The sequence below is a fragment of the Rhinichthys klamathensis genome, unplaced genomic scaffold (assembly GCF_029890125.1).
Source record: "Rhinichthys klamathensis goyatoka isolate OS25496 unplaced genomic scaffold, OSU_Roscu_1.1 h1tg000323l_1, whole genome shotgun sequence".
Lineage (NCBI taxonomy): Eukaryota > Metazoa > Chordata > Actinopteri > Cypriniformes > Leuciscidae > Rhinichthys > Rhinichthys klamathensis.
The window spans coordinates 175,748-198,862 of NW_026606839.1; the positions used below are offsets into that span (position 1 = coordinate 175,748).

At 38.7% G+C, this 23,115-nt stretch overlaps 2 protein-coding genes across 9 annotated transcripts in view; one reads left to right on the top strand and one right to left on the bottom strand.

The window, feature by feature from the left end:
- On the top strand, nt 1-15,498 carry eef1da (eukaryotic translation elongation factor 1 delta a (guanine nucleotide exchange protein)). Of its 8 annotated transcripts, XM_056271600.1 has the most exons (10): nt 75-157; nt 2,566-3,071; nt 4,177-4,297; nt 4,647-4,718; nt 12,643-12,708; nt 13,151-13,238; nt 13,599-13,699; nt 13,811-14,008; nt 14,108-14,302; nt 15,367-15,498. In XM_056271600.1, exons 2-10 carry the CDS (start codon nt 2,569-2,571, stop codon nt 15,403-15,405), a joined length of 1,383 nt encoding a protein of 460 aa, XP_056127575.1. In that variant the 5' UTR covers nt 75-157; nt 2,566-2,568; the 3' UTR covers nt 15,406-15,498. The 8 variants fall into 8 exon arrangements, with proteins under 8 accessions (XP_056127580.1, XP_056127581.1, XP_056127582.1 ...); XM_056271605.1 differs by lacking the exon at nt 2,566-3,071 and having other exon boundaries at nt 1-157; XM_056271602.1 differs by lacking the exon at nt 12,643-12,708 and having other exon boundaries at nt 71-157.
- Nucleotides 15,487-23,115, bottom strand: part of ftr87 (finTRIM family, member 87) — a 22,057-nt gene continuing 14,428 nt past the window's right edge. The window contains 5 exon segments of the mRNA XM_056271707.1: nt 15,487-16,360; nt 18,956-19,009; nt 19,126-19,185; nt 19,304-19,463; nt 19,645-19,878. Coding sequence (XP_056127682.1) covers nt 15,810-16,360; nt 18,956-19,009; nt 19,126-19,185; nt 19,304-19,463; nt 19,645-19,878 — 1,059 coding nt within the window. The 3' untranslated portion in view covers nt 15,487-15,809.

Below are 23,115 nucleotides of genomic sequence, written 5' to 3' on the forward strand. Positions count from 1 at the left end.
GCATTGCATGGTTCCATATGAACAATGATATTTAGCAGGACACCCCTCTATTAGCTATAAGTTCGTGTTACCCGACTTCCTCGGTCTCTTTCTGTAATAGGGAGTCCGGCTGAGAAGTTCAACTCGAACCGCTTGTCACTTATCAAACTCTTCGAAAGTAAGTAAAACTTTAGTTTCCACTAACACGATAGTGGTAAATATGTTTCACTTTTATCGTGTTATTGCTGAAGTGTACCGCTGTGCGTGTCGCGCCACGTGGCTGAAACTCGTGAGTTTAATCCTCTGCAGAATTTAAAACTTCTTGAACTTGATCCAACTCCATACACATCATACAGTTTCTTATTCTTAGCTCATGAGTTTATAAAGCTTCCATGAAGCATCTGGAGTTGATACTGACAGAGAGCACACATGGCGTTGAAGTGTGTTCATATGTTCATAAACAGGGTGGGTCATATGAAGCATCAGTAACGGATCTGTGTGTGTGTCATCTAATCCTGACCTACAGGTCTCTGCTGGTTTAAATCTGGGTTAGACGTGTTGTTGTTACTCTGGTTTATTTGCTTTTCGTGTCCTTCAAGCCAAAGTCAGTCTCAGTGACTCCCCTTTTTATTTTGCATGAATAAAACGGACATCTAACGTTATGTCACATGGTAACTTGCTAGTTTCTCCATCTTTCTTCTCAACATCTCTTTCTCATTCTTTTCATCTCAAAGACTAATGCAAATTTTTTATAACAATTTATGTATCTGAAATACAATTAAATATTTTATTTTAAAATACCGGTTACATTTTAAGGTTCCATTTGTTAACATTAGTAAACAACATGAACTAAAAATGAAATCCTAAAAATACTTCTTAAGCATTTATGAATGTGAATTTCAACATTTACTAAAAAATTATTAAAATCAACTTGTACTTGAGTTAACACGAACTAACAATGAACAGTTGTGTTTATTAACAAACGTTAACACAAAGATTAATAAATAATGTATTGCTTACTTGTAGTTATTGTTAGTTAATGCATTAATTAATGGGACCTTGTTGTAAAGTGATACAAATAATACAACTTGATTGGAGATCTGATGACAAACAATAAAATGTTAAATTAACTCCATATGTCATAGCAACCATGCTCTGTGATGACATTTGGTGACACTGGAAACTGTAACCAAGAACACTAACTTGGCATAAAACCTTGTTATTGGCTAAATAGTTTGTTGTAATGAAATGCATGGTGTGTTTGTAACCTGAATGATGGATTGTCTGTAGTTTTGGAAGTTGGATTTAGTTTTTGTTTGAAATTTGGCATGACCAAATTTTCACCATTATAAGGTAGGGAATGTAATCCTCCTCCCACCCTTAAATGTTCCCGTCTATTTTCAACTTGATTGTTGCCATTTACACCATTTATTTTCGCAAAACTGGCAAAATACCGTACATATTTATACCTTTTAATTGAATTGTTAATAGGGTTCTCTGGACTTTTGCTTTCCACATCACAGCTGAGGTTAATTTCTAGTGAAAGGCGTTGGGATTGTGTGCATGTTTCTGTTGTTGTTTTTTCCTGTGGCTCCAATTACTCGTCAGATGGCATTTTTATTACTAGAATGATTGTAGCTTAAAAGATGTGTAATCAACAGTATGACACACATGTGTAACACTTGATATCAAGTTGAAAATAAGCCAGAATATATTGAGGTATTTGGCTGTAATTTTGTGCAACTTGTTGGATATGGGCAAAACCAAACGTTTTTTTCTGTTCGTTTTGTACATTTTGTTTTGCTCAACTTGCATGGTTAAAAAAAAAAAAAAGTGAAATATTCTTTTACATTTTTTATCAAAGGGACAACAACAATTTAGCTAATTCTGTCATCTTTGGCCAGACTGCTAGCCTGGGAAAACCCAGACAACTTCCGGCAAATTTAGATTTGCTCTGAAAGATAGTCTGGCAAAGAGCTCATTCAAGCCCATTTCTAATCCGTCGAAATCACGGCACCAATCAGAAACGTTGGGGCGGGCTTTACACGATGACGACAGCGCTGGGATTTTGAAGCAGATTTTGTAGCCTACATTACAAAGATGGATGCCGCCGTCGAACATCACTCGTTCGAATCAGCTATCGCGTCTGTTTTAAGCGATTTGAACGTTTCCTTTCTGTTAAAAACCGAGCAAAGAACAACACTCGGAGATGTGTCTGCCGCTCTGCATACGTCATCTCCTGCATCGCTCTGATTGGGTTTAGGTCTATCCGCGACGTCCGTTGGTGACGCCCCTCTGGAAATGATTTATCTATGACGCTTTGCCAGACCATAACTCAATTACAACTGAGAATGGTCTGGTTTTAACCAGGCTACCAGACTGCACAATCTCATTCGAAATATGAATAAAATCACACTGTCTGAATACGAAACGTCCAGTAATGTATTGGTTCCCTTGATGAATCCCTGTGAAAACATTTCCCTGTAAACCGGCTGCTCTGCCCTCGTTTACTCTCTAACATCAGCTCAAACTAATTCTTTAGCATGTACCTTATTTGTTTTTCCTTATATGCTGTAATTGAGCTAGAGGATGGAGAACCAGTTGGGGTCTCGAGCCAAAGAAGATACTAGACACGAAAAGACAAGGAATCTGCCCAATTCAAATGACGGAAAGAGAGACCGCACTCGTTCTTCCAGGTCTGAAAATCAAGGTTCTGAAGAAGGTCGTTTCCATCATGATCTGACCTCTCAGGGCATTAGAGGAGAGAAGGTTTGGTTCAACAGCAGCCTATATGAGAAGGCCAACGATGCCTATCAGACCTCACTGAGCGCTGGGAGCGGGACCCCTCCAGTTTCGTCTTTCAAAGATCGAATTCCCCGCAGCCTGGTCTTCAGGGCTAAACGAAACGGTGCACAACAATCCCAAGAGAAGGAGAACCAAACGTACACTCGTTCCTATGCGTCACACCCACAGCAGTGGGGTTCGACCCACCAGCGCTCATCGTCTGAACCCCAGAGGGATCGGCATTTCCCAAAAAGTAACAGGAAGAGGGTCTTCTCCGAGACTGAGCGCGCCCCTCATAAAAGGGACAAGTATGGCTAGTTTAGGGGCATGGGACAATTTGCTTTTTTAAGAAACTCTGAAAATTGTCTTCTGACTTATTGAACGGTGTGTTTTTGTGTGTTTTGAGTTGTTTGTGGACCGTAATGGATCATTTTTCTCTTTTCAAAAGCCTCAACCTGGTGTGTGTGACCATTGGCTGCTGGGTGAAAGTTGATCAGTGTGAAACTAATCCGAGGGCTTTAGCACGCAAAGTCTGTGCTATTGTCTGAAGCCAGTGTCAGCAAAAAAATAAATAAAGGAGTTTTAGTGGTTGAAGGCAGGGACTTGGACAATCAATCCAAATAACCAATCTACAAAATCAACGTGAATGCAAGACCTGGACGATACAGTTTTTTTGTCATCGTAAAGTTAGCCAGGCATAAAGTGGGTGTTGTACGAGTTTATTTGGTTGGTATAGTATAGGTATATATTGCCAAACATTCCTATTTTGTCAGCATATTATATGGTTTATATAACTTATTTTCATTGCTTGTTTGTTTATTGTTATGTTCCTTGTTCTCAGTGAGTGACAATATAAGTATAATTGCTGTATTTAGCTAGTTATTGTCAGTCATTGCTGCCTTATTTAAACCAGCAGTTAGCCAGTCCTTCATGGTCACTAAAAGTTTAATCTTGCTCAACAAGTTTTGTTTTTCTCCTCCAGCTTTTGGAGATTCTGACCTTTTTTTTTTTGTTATAGAAACATACCAATTAAAAGTGAAGTTTTAAATTGAAGGAAAAAAAATCGGTTGTATTGGTTGCCAAGAATTTAGCTTGAATGCAAGAAAAATCTCTAATGATTTATTGTGTATTCAATTTAAGATCCAAATTCTGGAGAATTTGTGAGCTGTCATAATATGTGTGAATACAGGAGAGGAGATGTGGTGCTCGGCTTGATTTATATTTGCTGATGTTTTAATGCATTTGTTATGCACAATTACTCATGAATGAATTACTTTAAAAATGCATTGAAGACTTGCATTTTGAATTCTGACTTTTTTCTTTTTACTTTAAGTCTCTTTCTAAAGTTGTATGTTCGCTCTTTGACACAAACTATAATTCTAACTTCCACGTCTACTTTTTTTGTGTTCTTAGCATCACAATGAGTGGGCTTCAGGGACTCGCCCAGGAGAGCATCTGGTTTGACAAGTCCAGATACGACGAGGCCGAGAGATGCTTCTACGAGACCAAGAACGGCGTCCCTCAGACATCTCAGGTACTGACCACTAGAGATCAGGATGCTGTAGCAAAGCAGTTTCAACAGCACAATTTGAGGGTCTAAAACTTCCTCATTTGGGTTGTCATACAAACCGGTATAAGGCTGTAGTTGTCCCAATGAATGAGGGTGACAGAATCCTAATGGTGAGGCATGAAAACATGTTTACTCAGCTGCTGTATATCCATCTATCCAGGTGTCTGCTTTTTCTTTTCACTGCACTCACAGCGCTTCATTATGTACCTCACCTGTGTATGTATGTCTGTTTGTTTGCTTGCTTGCATGCTCACTCTCTGCCTCTTGCTGGTTTGTTTGACATGGGCCTTTTTACCCCGCTGTACCCTTCCAGGAGAGAGATTCTAGTGCCATCCTGCAGGACATTGCTAAAGCCCGACAGAATATCCAGCAATCCCTATCCGGAGTGAGTACTGCCCCCAAAATGAAAGAACTCATCATAATCTCAACTCTTGGTATTAATCATTTTTTGGAGCATACTGAATTTGTTCTGTAATCTTCTTGTGAACCGCATTTAACTAGAGTGATTACTGACGCTCTGTTTCTGTCGTCCTGCATGGGACCACTTTGAAGGGCTGGTTTAAATCTACATCATGAAACTTTGACCAAGTTGGAGGTGAAATGAACAGGACAGTTTTTCATTCAGCTGCTGATCACCCACCAGATAGGAGCTACAGTACAAACACTCTCCCTCCCAAAATATCCCTGTGCTATTTTAGCATGTTTACGGAGCCCCCTCTGTGGCTTTGGCAGGGAGAACAAAATCAGCTGTAGATATGGATTAGTAAACTGTACATGCAGATTACTAACTCGTGTACACAATTTTGTGTCCTGTAAAATGATTTGGAGTGCCAGATTATATATTTTTTTTTAAAAGTTTTTAAACTTAAACAGAAATTATTTATTATTTTAATATTTATGGGGTGTAACGGTTCACAAAATTAAGAAAGCAATGCCAGAGAAATTTCCTTGATTTTTACAATTTTTTAATTTATTAAACTAACATCATAAAGTATGACTCTTTTTTTTTTTTTTTTTTTTTAAACAATGATGAAGCTATACTTGACCCATCTCTGGGGTGTCTTCTTAGCAGCATTATATATAAAAATAAATAAATAAATATATATATATAGATATATATATAATATTGTAGTATTATAAAAGGTTTATTTTATCTCAAAATAATTTTATTGCAAGGCTCCAGATTAACATTTGAGGGCAGCAATTTTATTCATAATGTCGAAATAATAACTTGAAAGCAAAACGATTAAAAAATAAATATTTGGGAGTGGAAATGGCAGCCATCTACTGGTTACAATAGTAATTGAATGTCTTTTGTATTTTTAAGTAAGTGTGAGTTTTCCTACATCTTGAAACTTTTAGTTTTATAAATTGGGGGTAATCTTTGAAGGATGAACAAATAATGTTTTGTTCATCACATTAAAAATAACATTTACAGTGCTTAGCATAAGTGTACACACCCATGCTGAAGTTGACTAAAAAGGGGAATAAAAAATCGATCTTAAAGGGATAGTTCACTTTGAAATTAATTTTTGGTATGTTTTAGCTTACCTCAAGGGCATCTAAGATGTAGGTGTCTTTGTGTCCACAGTATTTTCAATTTTGATATTTTTAGGTCAAACCGTTCTTGTCTGTCAGTCATATAATGCAGGTCTATGGTCACCACCTCAGAGCATGCACAGAGAAGTCCAAATTAAACATGATTTAATGACTCGTAAATGTAAGTACACATTGATGGCCTAAGACACGAAACGAGCAGTTTGTGTGAGAAAACGAACAGTATTTATATCGTTTTACCTCTTGTAACCACAGCCACGTCCAAGTGATCTGAGGTCGCGAGCGGTTCGGTCTTTTCCAGAAAGCGCCGGAAGTGAAACCTTGCGCGTGTACGTCACTCATTGTTTACACAGAGCAGAGATTGTAGGTAAGACGGCTAATTAAAAGGGTACTAATTTGCGCTTATCCAGGATGTTTAAACTGTCGTAAAAGAAAACAATTCCAAAAAAATAAAACAATTGTATGAGTGACGTACACGCGCGAGAGATCACTTCCGGCACTTTCCGGAAAAGACCGAAGCGCCGGCGCCCTCAGATCACTTGGACGTGGCTGTGTTTACAAGAGGTAAAAACGATATAAATACTGTTCGTTTTCTCACACAAACCGCTCGTTTCGTGTCATAGGCCATCAATGTGTACTTACATTTACGAGTCATTAAATCATGTTTAATTTGGACTTCTCTGTGCATGCTCTTTGAGGTGGTGACCATAGACCTGCATTATATGACTGACAGACAAGAACGGTTTGACCTAAAAATATCAAAAATTGAAAATACTGCGGAAACAAAGACACCTACATCTTGGATGCCCTTGAGGTAAGCTAAAACATATCAAAAATTAATTTCAAAGTGAACTATCCCTTTAATGCCTTAATTTAAAAAATGAGGAAAAATCCAACCTTTAAGGACTCCAATTTTTTATGAAGGAATAATGTATCGTAAATAAATAAATGTTCTTCCCTTAAAATACAGGGGGCATAAGTCAGGACACCCCTATGTCGCTGTATTTTGCAGTAAAGCAAACAAATCTTAATTTTGTGGATGGGTTTCCATTAAAACACTTATCACAACATGATCAAAAGCTTTTCACAGAGACATGTTTACATCATGCTGGGTGTTAATAATATGCCTTTACATTTGAGAACTGTGATTTTAAATTTAAACCGAGGAAGATTTACATTTGTGATTTTTGCAAAAAGGGCACATAAGTTGTTGTGGTCGCATTTTATCAATGAAAACAAACTTTTGATCTGCTGCACTCTTTTAGCTGACTTTGTTTTTAGTTATTTTGCTTATGAACCATTTTGTTTCTGTAGGTTTATCCAGTTCATTTTAGGGTAATTTTATGAAACCATGTGCACAGATTCTAAACTGAATTGCTTCAATACTTAAAAGGCTCCATAATTTTCCCAAAACAGACAGAATCTCCCACGCTCTCTTCTCACTGATTCTGCAGTATTTGATTCCTCCGTCAGCAGTTACTTTACACCTCCCGCATCATCAAAGCATATGCGTTCTAGACACTTCAGATAATTCCACAAATACATCAACTAAGATTGACACCTCAAAGGTTTTATATAATCCAACTGTGTGCACTTATCTATAGCTAACTGTTCTGTCATGCAAGTGGGTCTAGCTTGATCTCCTTCCGTTCACAACATGACATCTTTATTAGTGTTTATGTGCCTGTTCATTTTGCAATGCATGTGCTGTGCTCTGTCGTTCTCAGTCTTGTTCATCTGTCATCATTCACATTATAAAAGGAAGCAGGTTGCTTTGCAGTTGCCTGAAGATGTTAGTGTGTGTTTGTGGTTTATGCTTTTATGGCATGTTCTTGGTCTGACTCAGATTCAAGCGAGCAGACCTCACAAATACACTGCAAACATATGCTTGCAAGTTTTTATTTGCTTCTTGAAAAACTGCAAAGATATGTGTGCAACTGTCATTTTATTAAAAGAGCTATGCACAGTTGCACAAATATATTTAAGCAACCTATTTACCTCTTTAAAGGGATCGTGACATGAGAAATAAAATTTGCCTTACTTTTGACATGAGGTACCATTAAAATATCATGCAAGGTTCATAGCTTTAAAGGGATAGTTCACTTTGAAATTAATTTTTGATATGTTTTAGCTTACCTCAAGGGCATCCAAGATGTAGGTGTCTTTGTTTCCGCAGTAGTTTCAATTTTGATATTTTTAGGTCAAACCGTTCTTGTCTGTCAGTCATATAATGCAGGTCTATGGGGTCCACCTCAAAGAGCATGCACAGAGAAGTCCAAATTAAACATGATTTAATGACTGTAAATGTAAGTAATTTGGACTTCTCTGTGCATGCTCTTTGAGGTGGACCCCATAGACCTGCATTATATGACTGACAGACAAGAACGGTTTGACCTAAAAATATAAAAATTGAAACTACTGTGGACACAAAGACACCTACATCTTGGATGCCCTTGAGGTAAGCTAAAATATACCAAAAATTAATTTCAAAGTGAACTATCCCTTTAAATATCCTCCTCGTTATAATCAAAGCACTTATTTAAAGCTCCAGTCCGTAACTTTTTTTAAGTAAAAAAAATAATCCAAAATAATTATATTAAAAAAAACTTATTCTGCCAGTGGTCAAAACTATCTGCTTGCCATAGCTAGATTCAAAACGGTTAGCTTGTAATAATGATTTTAATTCTAGTGGTACTGGTGGGTTTCCGCGGGAAATTCGAGCATGTCTTTGCGTCATTACGTCACACCCGTACACATAAAGAAGGAGTTTCGGCTAGCCGGCTATACTGCGCGTGACGAGATGTTTAGATGTATAGGCTTTTCTCGCAGCACTTTACATAATTAAACTTATGGCATCCAGGAAGATCCAAACAACAATCATCAGTGTCAACTGGAGATTCAGCAGTTATAAAACCCAAAAGACTTCGTACTTCGGATTTAAGGTGGCTAGAGAAAGAGAAAGAAACCGTCTCATGCGAACACAAGGATTTAAACATCGGCGGGGCTTTTGAAAAGTGCGTGAACTCCGTGTTTTGAAGGGGTTCAAAACGGAAGAAGAGACGGCTTTTTTCTGCTGAACAAGTAAGACATTTCAATAGTTCAATCGTGTAACAGTACGTTTTCTTAATTCACACAGTTATGGAGTTTCCTTTGTTGTGCCTTTCTCGTTTTGCTATTATGGAGAATATGAATTCTGAACTACACAGGTAACCATAAAACACATTAAATTTAACATTAGTCACGCAATGCTGATGTTGTTAACATGAATTTGAGAACAAAGTAGGCTATAATTTGCACGGTTGCTGTAAATCGCGTTGATTAAATCTAACGAAGCTTATCATGTCGAATGCTTTTTCCCCCTTAGTTGGTCAGAACAAAAATGGATGTTACTTGTTCAGAAGACATTTTCTTATGAAAATTCTTATGTTGGTCAAACTTTCAAAAAGTGAATCTGTGATTCTGTATGACAGTATCCACACAGCGTGGTGACTGACAGCAGCTCTCGCCTCAAAGCACTGTGTTCATCCGCGCTGTTTCATGCCGATTTACAACCCATGTAAAGATGATAATTCCGCGAATCACTGCAGTTACAGATTTCGAACAGAGAGATGGCGACAAAGAGGAAAAGTTACGGACTGGAGCTTTAATCAAGCTCCAAAAATGGCTTGTTTGGATATTGTGGGATTTGCGACATCATGCGGGCGAATACATTTGCATATACCTGCCTCCAGAGCAAGACATTGATTAATAATTATACATCATCACATCATAGGCTCCTCCCACCTGTGTTCAGTCGCTTAACCCATTATAATCGCTGACTACACTGTATGCAGTATACAGATGCGCATTCAGTTTCTGACATACTCCACGTGCTCGAGTCTGCCGACAACAGGACAAATGAAAGAGTGAAAAAACGTTTGCTTTGACGCGTCGGGTTTAAACGTCTCTTTTGCGTCTCTACGCAGACTTCAGAAGAATCCCACCGTCTGAAACATGGATTTTTTTTTAATGGCGTCCTGGATCGTGTCAGAGGATTAAATGTTTGTTTGGAGCATTTTGTTTTGTAAATGAGGCACAGTGTAATGGAGAGTTCGCAAATAAAATTTTGATCGGACAGCAGCTGCATTACAAACCATATGTAAATGTTTTTATAATACTTTCTCTGTAAATTATGGTTTTATATGGATAATGTTTTCAAGACACTTCTGTGCAATAGCGAATGGGTGTTATTACTGTTTCCTATGAAATGACCTTAGCCAATCATAAGTGGATATTTACTGACAAGCCTTAAAGGAGCCTCCCCTTAAAGCTGCAGTCGGCAGTTTTTCCTCTTTGTCGCCATCTCTGTTAGAAATCTGCAATTGCAGTCATTCGCGGAATTATCAACTTTACGTGGGTTGTACTTCGACACCCTCGACACGGCACAGCGCGGATGAACACAATGTTTGAGTAGAGTGTGAGGCTGTCAGTCACCGCGCCGGTGTGGATACTGGCATTCAGAATCACAGATTATACTTTTTGGAAGTATGACCAACATAAGAAGTTTCACCGGAAAATGTCTGAACTAGTAAGAAACATCCACTTTTGTTCTGGTTCTGACATTGCAGTAAATCGCGCTGATTAAATCTAACAATCGCTTATCATATCACGCAAAACCGTGCAAATTATACTTTGTTCTCAAGTTGTTAATGTTAACAACGTCAGCATTGCGTGACTACATGTAATGCTATGTATCCTTCCGATATGTGTCCTTGTTTTCGCATGGGATTGCAGTCTCTTCTTTCTGTAGCTGCTCCAAAGTCCGAACGAAGTCTTTTGCATTTTACAGCTGGTGAATCTCTAGTTGTCACTGGTGATTGTCGTTTGAACCTTTCTGGATCCGCCATCAAATTAATAAGTTTAATTATATCAAGAGCTGTGAGAAAAGCATCCTCACACGCAATATAGCTTATACTAGCCGAGACTCTTCTTTATGTGTACAGATGTGACGTCATGACTCAATATAGCCTACTAGCCGAGACTCTTCTTTATGTGTACAGATGTGACGTCATGACTCAATATAGCCTACTAGCCGAGACTCTTCTTTATGTGTACAGATGTGACGTAATGACTCAATATAGCTTATACTAGCCGAGACTCTTCTTTATGTGTACAGATGTGACGTCATGACTCAATATAGCCTACTAGCCGAGACTCTTCTTTATGTGTACAGATGTGACGTAATGACTCAATATAGCTTATACTAGCCGAGACTCTTCTTTATGTGTACAGATGTGACGTCATGACTCAATATAGCCTACTAGCCGAGACTCTTCTTTATGTGTACAGATGTGACGTCATGACTCAATATAGCCTACTAGCCGAGACTCTTCTTTATGTGTACAGATGTGACGTCATGACTCAATATAGCCTACTAGCCGAGACTCTTCTTTATGTGTACAGATGTGACGTCATGACTCAATATAGCCTACTAGCCGAGACTCTTCTTTATGTGTACAGATGTGACGTAATGACTCATTATAGCCGACTAGCCGAGACTCTTCTTTATGTGTACAGATGTGGCGTAATGACTCAATATAGCCTACTAGCCGAGACTCTTCTTTGTGTACAGATGTGACGTCATGACTCAATATAGCCTACTAGCCGAGACTCTTCTTTATGTGTACAGATGTGACGTAATGACTCAATATAGCCTACTAGCCGAGACTCTTCTTTATGTGTACAGATGTGGCGTAATGACTCAATATAGCCTACTAGCCGAGACTCTTCTTTGTGTACAGATGTGACGTCATGACTCAATATAGCCTACTAGCCGAGACTCTTCTTTATGTGTACAGATGTGACGTAATGACTCAATATAGCCTACTAGCCGAGACTCTTCTTTATGTGTACAGATGTGATGTAATGACTCAATATAGCTTATAGCCGAGACTCTTCTTTATGTGTACAGATGTGGCGTAATGACGCAAAGACATGCTCGAATCTCCCGCGGAAATCCACCAGTACCACTGGAATTAAAAACATTATTACAAGCTTACCGTTTTGAATCGAGCTACGGCAAGCAGAGAGTTTTGAACACTGGCTGGTTATGCATTTTCTCAAATATGTATTTTGGATCATTTTTAACCCAAAAAAGCTACGGACTGCAGCAAAAATACTTTATTAACATTATTAGTGAATCTCAAGGAACAAATTATTATTAAAAAAATCATCTCATGTACCCTTTTTAAGTGAAGCAAAAACTGAATGGCAATAAACACAGTTAATGCATGCATCTCTTCTATGAAAGCTCGTTTCCTCCACTGAATAAAAAAAAGAAAAAGTTATTTTTTCTAAGAATTGCGTGTTATAAAGTCAGAATTGTGAAAGATAAATTCGCAATTCTGAGAATAAAGTCAGTCTTTTTTTCACTCTCAGAATTGGACTTTATAACTTGCAACTGCGAGTTTATACCTAAAAATTCTGAGAAAAGAAAGCAGAATTGCGAGAAAGCCAAAAATGCACGTTTATATCTTGTAATTTTGACTTTATAGCTCCCGCAATTCTGAGAAAAAAGTCAGAATTGTGAGAGAAAAAGTTGCAATTATCTTTTAAATTGTTTTATTCCCTGGTGGAAACAAGCTTCCATACTCCTCTGGTGTCTTTCTTTCTTTGAATTTTAATAGAGTAAAACTCAGTTTCTGTTATAGCAGTTTATCTGTCTCTCTTCTGATTTGTTTTCTGGTTGTGGTGGTTAAATGTGAATCTCTCAGGTGAAGACTTCTCTACAGGGTAGTAAAGGGCACACGCGCTCTCAAAAACCGCGGGAGAGGAAGACCGTAAGTGCTCTGGGGCGGTTCAGTCGCTCATCTGTGTGAAAAGCATGTGAATGGAGCCTGGAGAAGCGTGGATCATACACACATTTCTGCTTGACTCATCCAAAACAGTCTGTTTACTGTGTGACTAGTGTTTTTATGGGGGGGGGTTACACATTAAGGGCACAGACGTCATGCATGACTGTGTTTTCATGCATTGGTTTAAAGTTTTAGCCTTCACCAAAGTAAATTGCATGCAAATCAAGTGCAAATTTTTATTTTATTTCAATGATTCATATCCTGCTATAAATGCATTCATCTGGTTTCCTGTGGTTTTTAATTGGTTGACAAACCTTTTGTTGGGCATGTCTGCAGTCGCAGCCCTGCATGGTGTGATTTTTAACAGTCAGCTCTCTGTATGAGATGTAATTCACTAATGTTCAGTTCTCCTCCATCTGATTTGCAGAGTCAGAATGCCAGTAAGTCTGAGGATCAGGGTGAGCTGGTCTCTCGTTTCAAGAGTCTAGAACTGGACAACAAGAATCTGCACAAAGGTACATATGAGAGAAGACTGAGATATGGCTGTTCCAAAACCTAGCAAGTTTCCTACCTAGAAAGCAATTTTCTAGTTCTTGACCTGAAGGCTGTTGGATGCTGTTCGTGCACAACAGCGATTTTGGAGTGACTTGAAGTCAAGACACGGTGATTGTTAGCGATGCAATGTGGGATTGTCCATAAATGCACAATTCCCACAGGCTTTCCTACCCACTAAGACCAACATAAAAAACCTATGTGGACAGTGGGGTTTGGACAAAACTTGGACACACACACCATACACTAGGGTTTGGAACAGATTGACACAGTTTGAGCATATTGTGATCAGTGTGAGATTAATGGTGCGTTTGGTTTATCAGTGGTGGATGATCTAAGAGCCGCGCTGTCCAAACTGGAGGCCAGAATGGCCACGCTGGAGAAAGGCCAATCGCCGGCTTCAAAGTCTGTTACCGTCACCAAGGTAGTTGTGAGATACTGCCAACTTGAAGTCAATATTAACGAGGCCGCCTTTGTGCATTAAGCAAATACAACCGTAATTCTTCACATACCATGTATATTGTTTTATCTGAAGGCTGCTCCTGTCCAGAAGCCCAAGGTTGAGAAACATAACGGTGCTGACGATGATGACGACATCGACCTGTTTGGCAGTGATGAGGAAGATGAGGAGGCCGAGCGTATCAAAGCAGAGAGGGTGAAGGAGTACTCCCAGAGGAAAGCCAAAAAACCAGCCCTCATCGCCAAATCATCCATCCTCCTGGACGTCAAACCTGTACGAGACCTTCAGCACACACAATCCTTAACCTAACAACTATAATTTCTTCCTGCTGAGTTCTAGTTTTGAATATATCATGTTTCTTTCATTGATCAGTGGGACGATGAGACCGATATGTCCAAGCTGGAAGGGTGTGTGCGCTCCATACAGATGGACGGGCTCCTGTGGGGAGCTTCGAAGCTGGTTCCTGTCGGCTACGGCATCAAAAAGCTGCAGATCAACTGTGTGGTAGAAGACGATAAAGTAGGAACTGACATTCTGGAAGAGGAGATCACCAAATATGAGGACTACGTAAGTGCACAATGTTTTTGGTTGAATCATGATTAAAAAAAAGTTCTCGTCACTTTTGATTTTCAATTAAACATTTTTTTAGGGCTTTTTTGTTTTTTTTCACATTTTCTCATCCAATTTCCATTACTGTAATGTGTCCAGACATTGTACTTTAGCATTTTTACTTTATTATAGTAATTGTTTTATATGCTGTAGAACAATACTGATTATATTATAATAATGATGTATATTTTACAAATGTGTTTATATATTTATTGCATTAGTCATTTTTATAAAATGGAGGAAAACATTAACTTGATATTCATGAAAATAACTCTAAATAAGATTATTAAAGAAATAATTATAAGAAAAAATATAATGAAAAAACATCACATTGACAAGAACCATATTAGACTAATAGCCTTAATTTAGGCATTATATATGATACAATTTATTTAAAAAGAAGATTTATATGTCAGTATAAAATCGGTATTTTAGTGCAATAAAACTATTTTTATGTGTGTATTTATTGCTTTATAGAAATTTTAATAAAAGGAAAACTTCTGAAGAAATATTTACGTAATTATCATTAAAGTAAATCGCTTTATTATATAAATGATATGAAATTAAATGTATACATTTATTGCATATTTATCACAATGACAAAAAAAGTTTTTTTTTGTTGTAATTTTGTGAATTGCAGCGGAATACTGATGATTTTATATTTATGTATAAACAATTTACAAGTGTGTGTATATTGCATTAAAGTAATTTTAATAAAATAATTCAGGAAAAGTTGAGGACAAATCAACTTAATTGTAAGGAAAATAGAAATAAGTTATATAATTTTTTTATGAAATATTATATATATATGCTGTGTGTATCAGTACATTATTTATGACGATGACAAAAAACATATTGGTCTTCAATTATGTACGTATACATTTTAAAATACACCAGTAAATTTATGTTTGGGTGAAAAATGAACGGAAATGTTTGTGACTTTTACTCTTTGATAAGATTTATAAAATGTTTTTAAAAAGTTTTATTGACCAAAACTACATTCATTCCTGATTTTGTTGTAGGTCCAGAGTGTCGATATTGCTGCCTTCAACAAGATCTGAGCCTCTCACCATGAAGAACCACCTCACACTGGGTTATGCTGCTTTTATATCACACGGTTTCCAATAAACTGTTCAGCCACGTTAACAAACTCACTGTATTGACTCTTTATTTGTATGCTCTTTATTCCTGTCCTGGTTTTACAAGTTTCCATTATATTCATTCTTTATATTTTAACTATTATTCTTTATTTAAAGGGTTAGTTCACCCAAAAATGAAATCTAAAATGTAACAAAGATATATTGTGGTCAGAGTGCTCCTTTTCATAACGGTTGCATGGGCGGCCGGTTTTACAATAACGAGCCACTGGAAGAAAACAAACAACATGAAGGTGAGTGAACAATGACATGCTTTTGATTTGTGGGTGAACTGTCTGTTAAACAAAATGAGAGCACAGAATGCATTACTAAGCTGAGAAGCTGAAAGTTCGACAGAGTTTCAAAGTGGACCCCAGTCCAACCCAGAAACCAGGGTAGAGAGGTTGGGTAAACATAGTCTGCTCTCGATGCAGCAAAAACATGGTATTATCTGCCAGAGAAACGCTATAAAACGCAAGAGTTCCAGCGCCGCGATCGAGATACACGCCGACTCTGTGTGCTGTTGGAGTGTGTATTTCTACACTAAACTTACTGTGCCGGAACAAACAAAGACAATCGGAGAAATCTAAACTCCACGATTTTGAGTTGCATCCCAGTTTTCGGTCCATATTCCCTCCAGTTCTGGGAATTGATTTGTAGGAAACTCCAATAGAAGCTCCTCCAGCACCTCCCCACTCCACCTCCCAGTATCCGCATCCAGACAGAGCTTCAGTGCACAGGACCTGAGCCCAGCTGCTGAAGCGCTCTGGGTGATCCGGGTACGGCTGAGGCTCGTGGACCGTCGTGACCTCGGTGTGATCTCCAGAAAGACGGAGGAAAAAGTTGGCGGTGTTTGGGTCTAATGTCAAATCACAGCAGTCTGAAAGAGGAAAGATACTTGGCTAATAAGTCTCGGCTAATAATTTACATTATTACATGGCTCTCTGGAGTCTTATATTCTGATTGGTCAGTTATTCCCCGATAATGACCATCATCAATAGCACTGCTGTGTAATGACTGCTCATTTGAGGCCAGCGCTGCTTTCTCACGTTTACACCACAGATCTTGCACCTCAATTATCGACTATTTACTGTCAAATGAAACCGATGGCTTCAGAATTAATATTAGGCCTGCAGAAATATTTTTGAAGTGTTCGTCTAGTTGCTTGAACGATTGTACACTGATTGTAAAATTTGAAAACTGTTTCTTCTCAAATCAATATCCTGTCCCTTCATGTGGTGAAAAGCTGTATAATATGTGATACGACTGTAGTTCTTGTCTGAAGTTCTTGTTCAAGCTTTTTGGTCTATGCTCAATGCTGCTAGCCAGGAACTTTTCTTTGGGGAAACTTCTTTTAAGGCATAATCCACTTCCTCCAGGTCGTGCATTTATCGTTTAATGCACAGCTTGCAAAGAACCACTCGAATCGAAATGCATTTAAATCAATTAATAATGCGTAGCTAGCCATGGATTATCACGCCTATACCGCGGACATTTGCCAGCATTGGTAAGTTAAAACTGACTTGATGATTGCTGTGCAATATTTGATTGGAAAAGTAAAAATGCAGGTTACTTTCCTCAGTTACGGCTTGTCAGATCTATTCTGCCTGCTTTGAATCAGGCACAGATATAGTAGTGCGGTAAGATTACATTTATTTAAATAATTATAGCACTTGCTTGAATTATCGAGAGAAAGATGCGTGTGTGAATTACCTGCATCTGTGCAGTGTCTTAACAAGCTGTGAGGTTAATAACTTCAAAAACAGCGATGTTACCACCTCGCTGAGAAATATAATGTAGCGTTAGTAGCGAAGCTATTTTATTAATAAAAGTTACAGGGCAGCGTTGATATCAAGTTTCTGTGCTCTGGAATGTTTTTGTGTGTGATCTCTGCACGCTTCAATGAAATCAGCGCTTTAAGAATGCTGATTAAACTAACTGGAAGTACATGTGGATTAAACGGTTTTAATGCATACCTTCCAGCCAATCAAAATCAATGGTCCCACTTTATATTAGGTGTCTTTTAACTGTGTACTAACATTAAAGGGGTGGTATAATGCCCTTTTCACAAGATGTAAAATAAATCTCTGATGTCCCCAGAGTATGTATGTGAAGTTTTAGCTTAAAAAAACCCACAGATCTTTTTATATAGCATGTTAAAGTTGTCACTTTTTGAGGGTTAGCAAAAACACACCGTTTTGTGTCTGGCCCTTTAAATGCAAATGAGCTGCAGCTCCCGATACAGTGGGCGGAGCTTCAAGAGTGTGTGTGTTAGCAGCTCCGATTACCTCACGCAGACACATGCTAAAATGTCAGAAACTGTTCTGCCTTTTATGTTTAAACCGGAGTCAGACAAAGATGGAGAGACTAAGAAGAAGTGACAACATGTAGAATGCAAAAGGACATCTCTGAATGGTTAGTTGATGAATTTATGTTGCTGATGTGGAGTTAACTATCTTCAATTAGCATATTCTGTCAGGATAATCTATAAATCGCTCATATAGGAACTGTGAGATGCACACAGAGTAACTTTCTATTGCATGTGAAAAGACGGATGCTACAGTTTGAGCAGCTGACTCACAAATGTGCTTGACTACAACAGCTCTTCCTCTTCTCAACATGGACTGCGTGTTCCCGGGGGCGGGGTTTATGTAAATTTTAGGCTTAGTGATGTCACTAACCCGGGAGGAAGCTCGTGTAGTTCCTACCAGCCGTTAGTTGTAGTCCTTAAAAAACAATTTCTTTAAAAGCAAATATCTCCCTTTGCTTTGAACTTTGAGCGTTGTAACTTTGCAGATGTTGTTTATGCTCAAACAGCAACATTACACACTAACTAAAGTTAGAAAAGTGAAATCATAATCATAAAAATAATGAAATTAGAAAGATACACAACATTCTAGGCAGTAAAAACTAAACAAACAATAAAAATAGAAGGCCGATATAATAACAAACACAGCAATCACACAAATCACATAAAAGCCACCCAAAAAAAGTACGTTTTAAGGGACGATTTATCTGTCCCCTAAATCTGTCCCTTCTGTGTCCCACCTCAGTAGCAGAAAAAGTGTTTTGCAATGCAACATAAACACAGTATATATATATATTGTACATATTTGTTGATGCAAGTAAGTAAATAAGTTAAATATACCTAATATAAAGTGTATGTGTGTGTTCAATTAAAGCAGCGCATTAATATAGAATGGTGATTAAACTGACTGGAACTACCCGTGCATTAAACAGTTTTAATGCGCACCTTCCTGTATTCAGGGTATTCAGGTAGGCCATGGTATAATATTTCAACTCAAAATTACTTATGCGCAAAGTAGCTGTGGAATAAGCGGGATAATGTTCATTCAGCTTCGTGTCGGGGGTTCTGAACAGTGAACACCCTGTCAGGGTTTATTTTGCAAAAACATCCAGCTGGATGTACATTACCTTGTACATGATAACCAATGGGTGCTAAATCAGAACTCACATTGTAAGAAGTCTCCTCTGGTCCTCGCCTCAGTCTGTTGTAAATGTCTATGGGCTGGAAAAGGTCAGAGAGTTGAATTACGTCAGATGCATTTAACTTACAGCGGTAAACATGGTTGAGTTGATGTGGTTTGATGACTCACTTGCTGGGAGGGATGTGAGTGTCCGTACCTGTTTCAGTGTTCAACGGACAACTCGGGGAGTTTTCAGCTGACTGATCGTGCTCATCAACTGTAAATATAAAAGTGTTCGCTGTCAACAGCCGTTTGTGCATCAGCAGATGATAGAATGCAAAGCAGGCGTCGGCTCTGGAGGACTAGATCTCGTGGATCTGTGTTTATATACTCACCTAATTCTGAGATCTTTGTCGATTCTCTGTCACAGACCTCGCTGACTTTATCTCTCAGCTCTGTCAGAGCTTTTCTCAATATCAGCAAAGGAAAGTACGGATGGACATCAATGCTGGGCCGACCTCCAGTGTCAGGTGGAGCACAGAGCATCTTATAGTTCTGCACAGGTGAGTCAGACAGGTAAAGTTAGTGTGTTAATGTACAAGCAAACACACACCTTTTTATTCGCTGCACGGCCCAAATTCCCCTACAGACTATAAACAAAGAGAATGACAGCAACGTATGAGTATCGTAACCTCCAGCACAAACAAACAAATTGAGTTGATATTTCAGACTTCACCTGTAGGAAATGGATATGATCCTCAGTGTTTGAGAGCGCCTCTAGCTCGGCCTCTCCTCTTCTTTGTTCAACCATCTGTTGACTCAGTCGTTCTAGAAGCTTCTCCGTCTGGCCGAGAGCTGTCCTCTCCTCACCTCTGATCTGCTCTTTCACCTCCGAATGCTTCTTTTCAACGGTGCGCAGCAGTCGGATGAAGATCTTTTCACTGTCCTCCTCAAACGCTTGTGCAGAACGCTATTGCAATGACAGAAAGGGTTGTTTAACCCTCTGGTCCTGTTCACTCACAGGTCACACTCACACTGTTCGCTAACAGAACGAATACTAGAAATGTGTCTTTTTTTAAACAAAAAGAATGTGCTATATTTTTCTTCCTTCGTATTTTTTTCATTCATATTTTGTGTTTTGAGAGCATTTCATGGTAAGCTACTAAAAAAATATTGATCTCTAAATAATGCCCCATTTATTCAATTTAAAAATGTACAATCATTAGGATACATTTCTCAATACATAGGTCAATTTTTTTCACAAAGTTCTAACTAACTTTCAGCTTTCAAGTTCACATCCATAATGCACTAAACCTCCGGAACACTTCATACATCAACTCTTCTATAGACCTTATGTAGCCCCGCCCCTTTTCAGCGCTGCGCTCGTTGTCTTTTGACTTCCGGTCTGTATTTTCACAGCGATCTTGCATAGGTATGAATGAACAGCTTGTAAAAAAAATCCCCGGTCGACATTTGTTAAAGGGGTCATATAATGCCATTTTTGTACAAGCTAATATGATTCTTTAGGGTCTAAATTAAAAGTTTCTTACAATACTAACTTTAATTAAAAATTGTCATTAGTATTGTAAGAATGCACGCTGCACGGGCGGCAGTGGTTCATGTAGGTTGTCTACAAACCGGAAGGTTGGTGGTTCAATCCCCGGTTCCACCTGACCAAGTGTCGAGGTGTCCATGAGCAAGACACCTAACCCCAGCTGCTCCCGACGAGCTGGATGGCTGCCGTCGCCCGTCGGTGTATGAATGAGTGAGTGAATGGGTGAATGTGAGGCAAATTGTAAAGCGGTTTGGTGGCCATTGGGTCTGTGAAAGTGCTGTATAAATGCAGTCCATTTACCATTTACCAAGAAAACAGTTATTTTACCTGGTCAAAAACAGCTCTGTTTTCAGCACGCCATTTCAGTGCATATGACTTTAAATGATAATGAGCTTTGCTCACCCCGCCTCTCTGTTGTGTGCTACACCATAACTCAATAACACAACAACCATAACGCGTTGTTCAGTATAAACGTGGGATTATGAATTATATTGAGAACGTCATACATAGAAAACATGCCGTAATGTACCCTGAGTGTAAACCTTAGCCGCATTCATGGTGAAGCGTGCAGCTAGCGATTTGCAAAGATTAATATATTAATATAAAGTTTAATAAAACGTTACACTCACTTCCGTTCTTCTGGAGATTCAGCAGGAACACGAATAGCTGGTACCGATCCTTTTTTCATGAGCAGCTTCTTAGCAAATCCAGCTTTATACTGATCCTCGTTTATAAAGCAGTCTGCTGAGAAATGATTCGCGCAAACATGAAAGCATTGACGTTGCTCGTGGGGAATATTCCCTTCGAAAACAAACTCAGCCACTGCGTCTTCATCGGTTCGGATTTAGGAACATTAAAATGACTGTGTTCGTTATTACACCCAAGAACAGAACACCACAATCGCTTAGACGCCATTCTGCTCATAGACAGTGCTCCAGCATATCAACAATGACCGCACCGGTCCGCGCCGCGCAGACTATTATTGACAGCTGAGCTCCCTCATGAGCGAGGGCGGGTCTGTGTTGAAACGCTGCTGTCAATCAACAATCGTGGGAGGGGCGTGCGAGCCTGTGACGTCACAGGCTCGAACGGCTCGATTTGAGGCAGGGGAAAACATATAAGGAGATTAAAACAAAACCACTGGATGGATTTTTATCATTATATGATGGTTGTGTACAGACACTGCCAACACACATTTCAGTACAATCAACTTGTAAAAGTGCATGTACCATTATATGACCCCTTTAAGACATCTGCTTTACAATGCTTATGATAAATATTACAATGCTCATGATAACTTTCGTTAACTCTACAATAAGTAAATCCACTTCTTCACCACCAGCTAATTACTCCTCGACAGCGATGCCATAGAAATATACAGAGTGACCCGCAAAAACGGAAGTTCAAAGACAATATTCTAAAGATGACGGCGCGCTTGTTTCTCTGGTGCATAAGGTCCATACAACTAGCAAAGGTTGTGGCCCAACAAATTGGACTTTATTGTTCATAAAACGATGACATAAAAAAACACTAACAACAGATAGCATTACACAATGAAATGTCTTTACAAAACAAGAATGACACTCTACTGTTACATGGTCCATGTTTACAATACAAAATTAAGTTTCCCCTTTTGTTGATGGTAATGAAACACCTGAGGTGTTCAGCTACATCTAACATCTAGATTTGTAACATGTTTTGATATATGGTATTACTGTAGAAATGTAGCAAATTGATGTCTTTTTTGTATTATGTTAGGTTTTTAACTTAAGCTTAACCATTTAAAAAAAAGACAACAGTATGTACTTTAATTGTGCAAATTGGCCTGTAGTTTTGGTGGTGTTTGTGTCTAAGAAATGAATTCATACCATTTGAAAGAAGTAGTCACTGAATGCATTTTGTTCCAAAGCAATGATAAATGATCCAGTTTAGCGCACATACACTCACCTGAAGGATTTTTAGGAACACCTGTTCAATTTCTCATTAATGCAATTATTTAATCAACCAATCACATGGCAGTTGCTTCAATGCATTTAGAGGTGTGGTCCTGGTCAAGACAATCTCCTGAACTCCAAACTGAATGTCAGAATGGGAAAGAAAGGTGATTTAAGCAATTTTGAGCATCGCATGGTTGTTGGTGCCAGACGGGCTGGTCTGAGTATTTCACAATCTGCTCAGTTACTGGGATTTTCACGCACAACCATTTCTAGGGTTTACAAAGAATGTTGTGAAAAGGGAAAAACACCCAGTATGCGGCAGTCCTGTGGGCGAAAATGCCTTGTTGATGCTAGAGGTCAGAGGAGAATGGGCCGACTGATTCAAGCTGATAGAAGAGCAACTTTGACTGAAATAACCACTCGTTACAACCGAGATATGCAGCAAAGCATTTGTAAAGCCACAACACGCACAACCTTGAGGCGGATGGGCTACAACAGCAGAAGACCCCACCGGGTACCACTCATCTCCACTACAAATAGGAAAAAGAGGCTACAATTTGCAAGAGCTCACCAAAATTGGACAGTTGAAGACTGGAAAAATGTTGCCTGGTCTGACGAGTCTCGATTTCTGTTGAGACATTCAGATGGTAGAGTCAGAATTTGGGGTAAACAGAATGAGAACATGGATCCATCACGCCTTGTTACCACTGTGCAG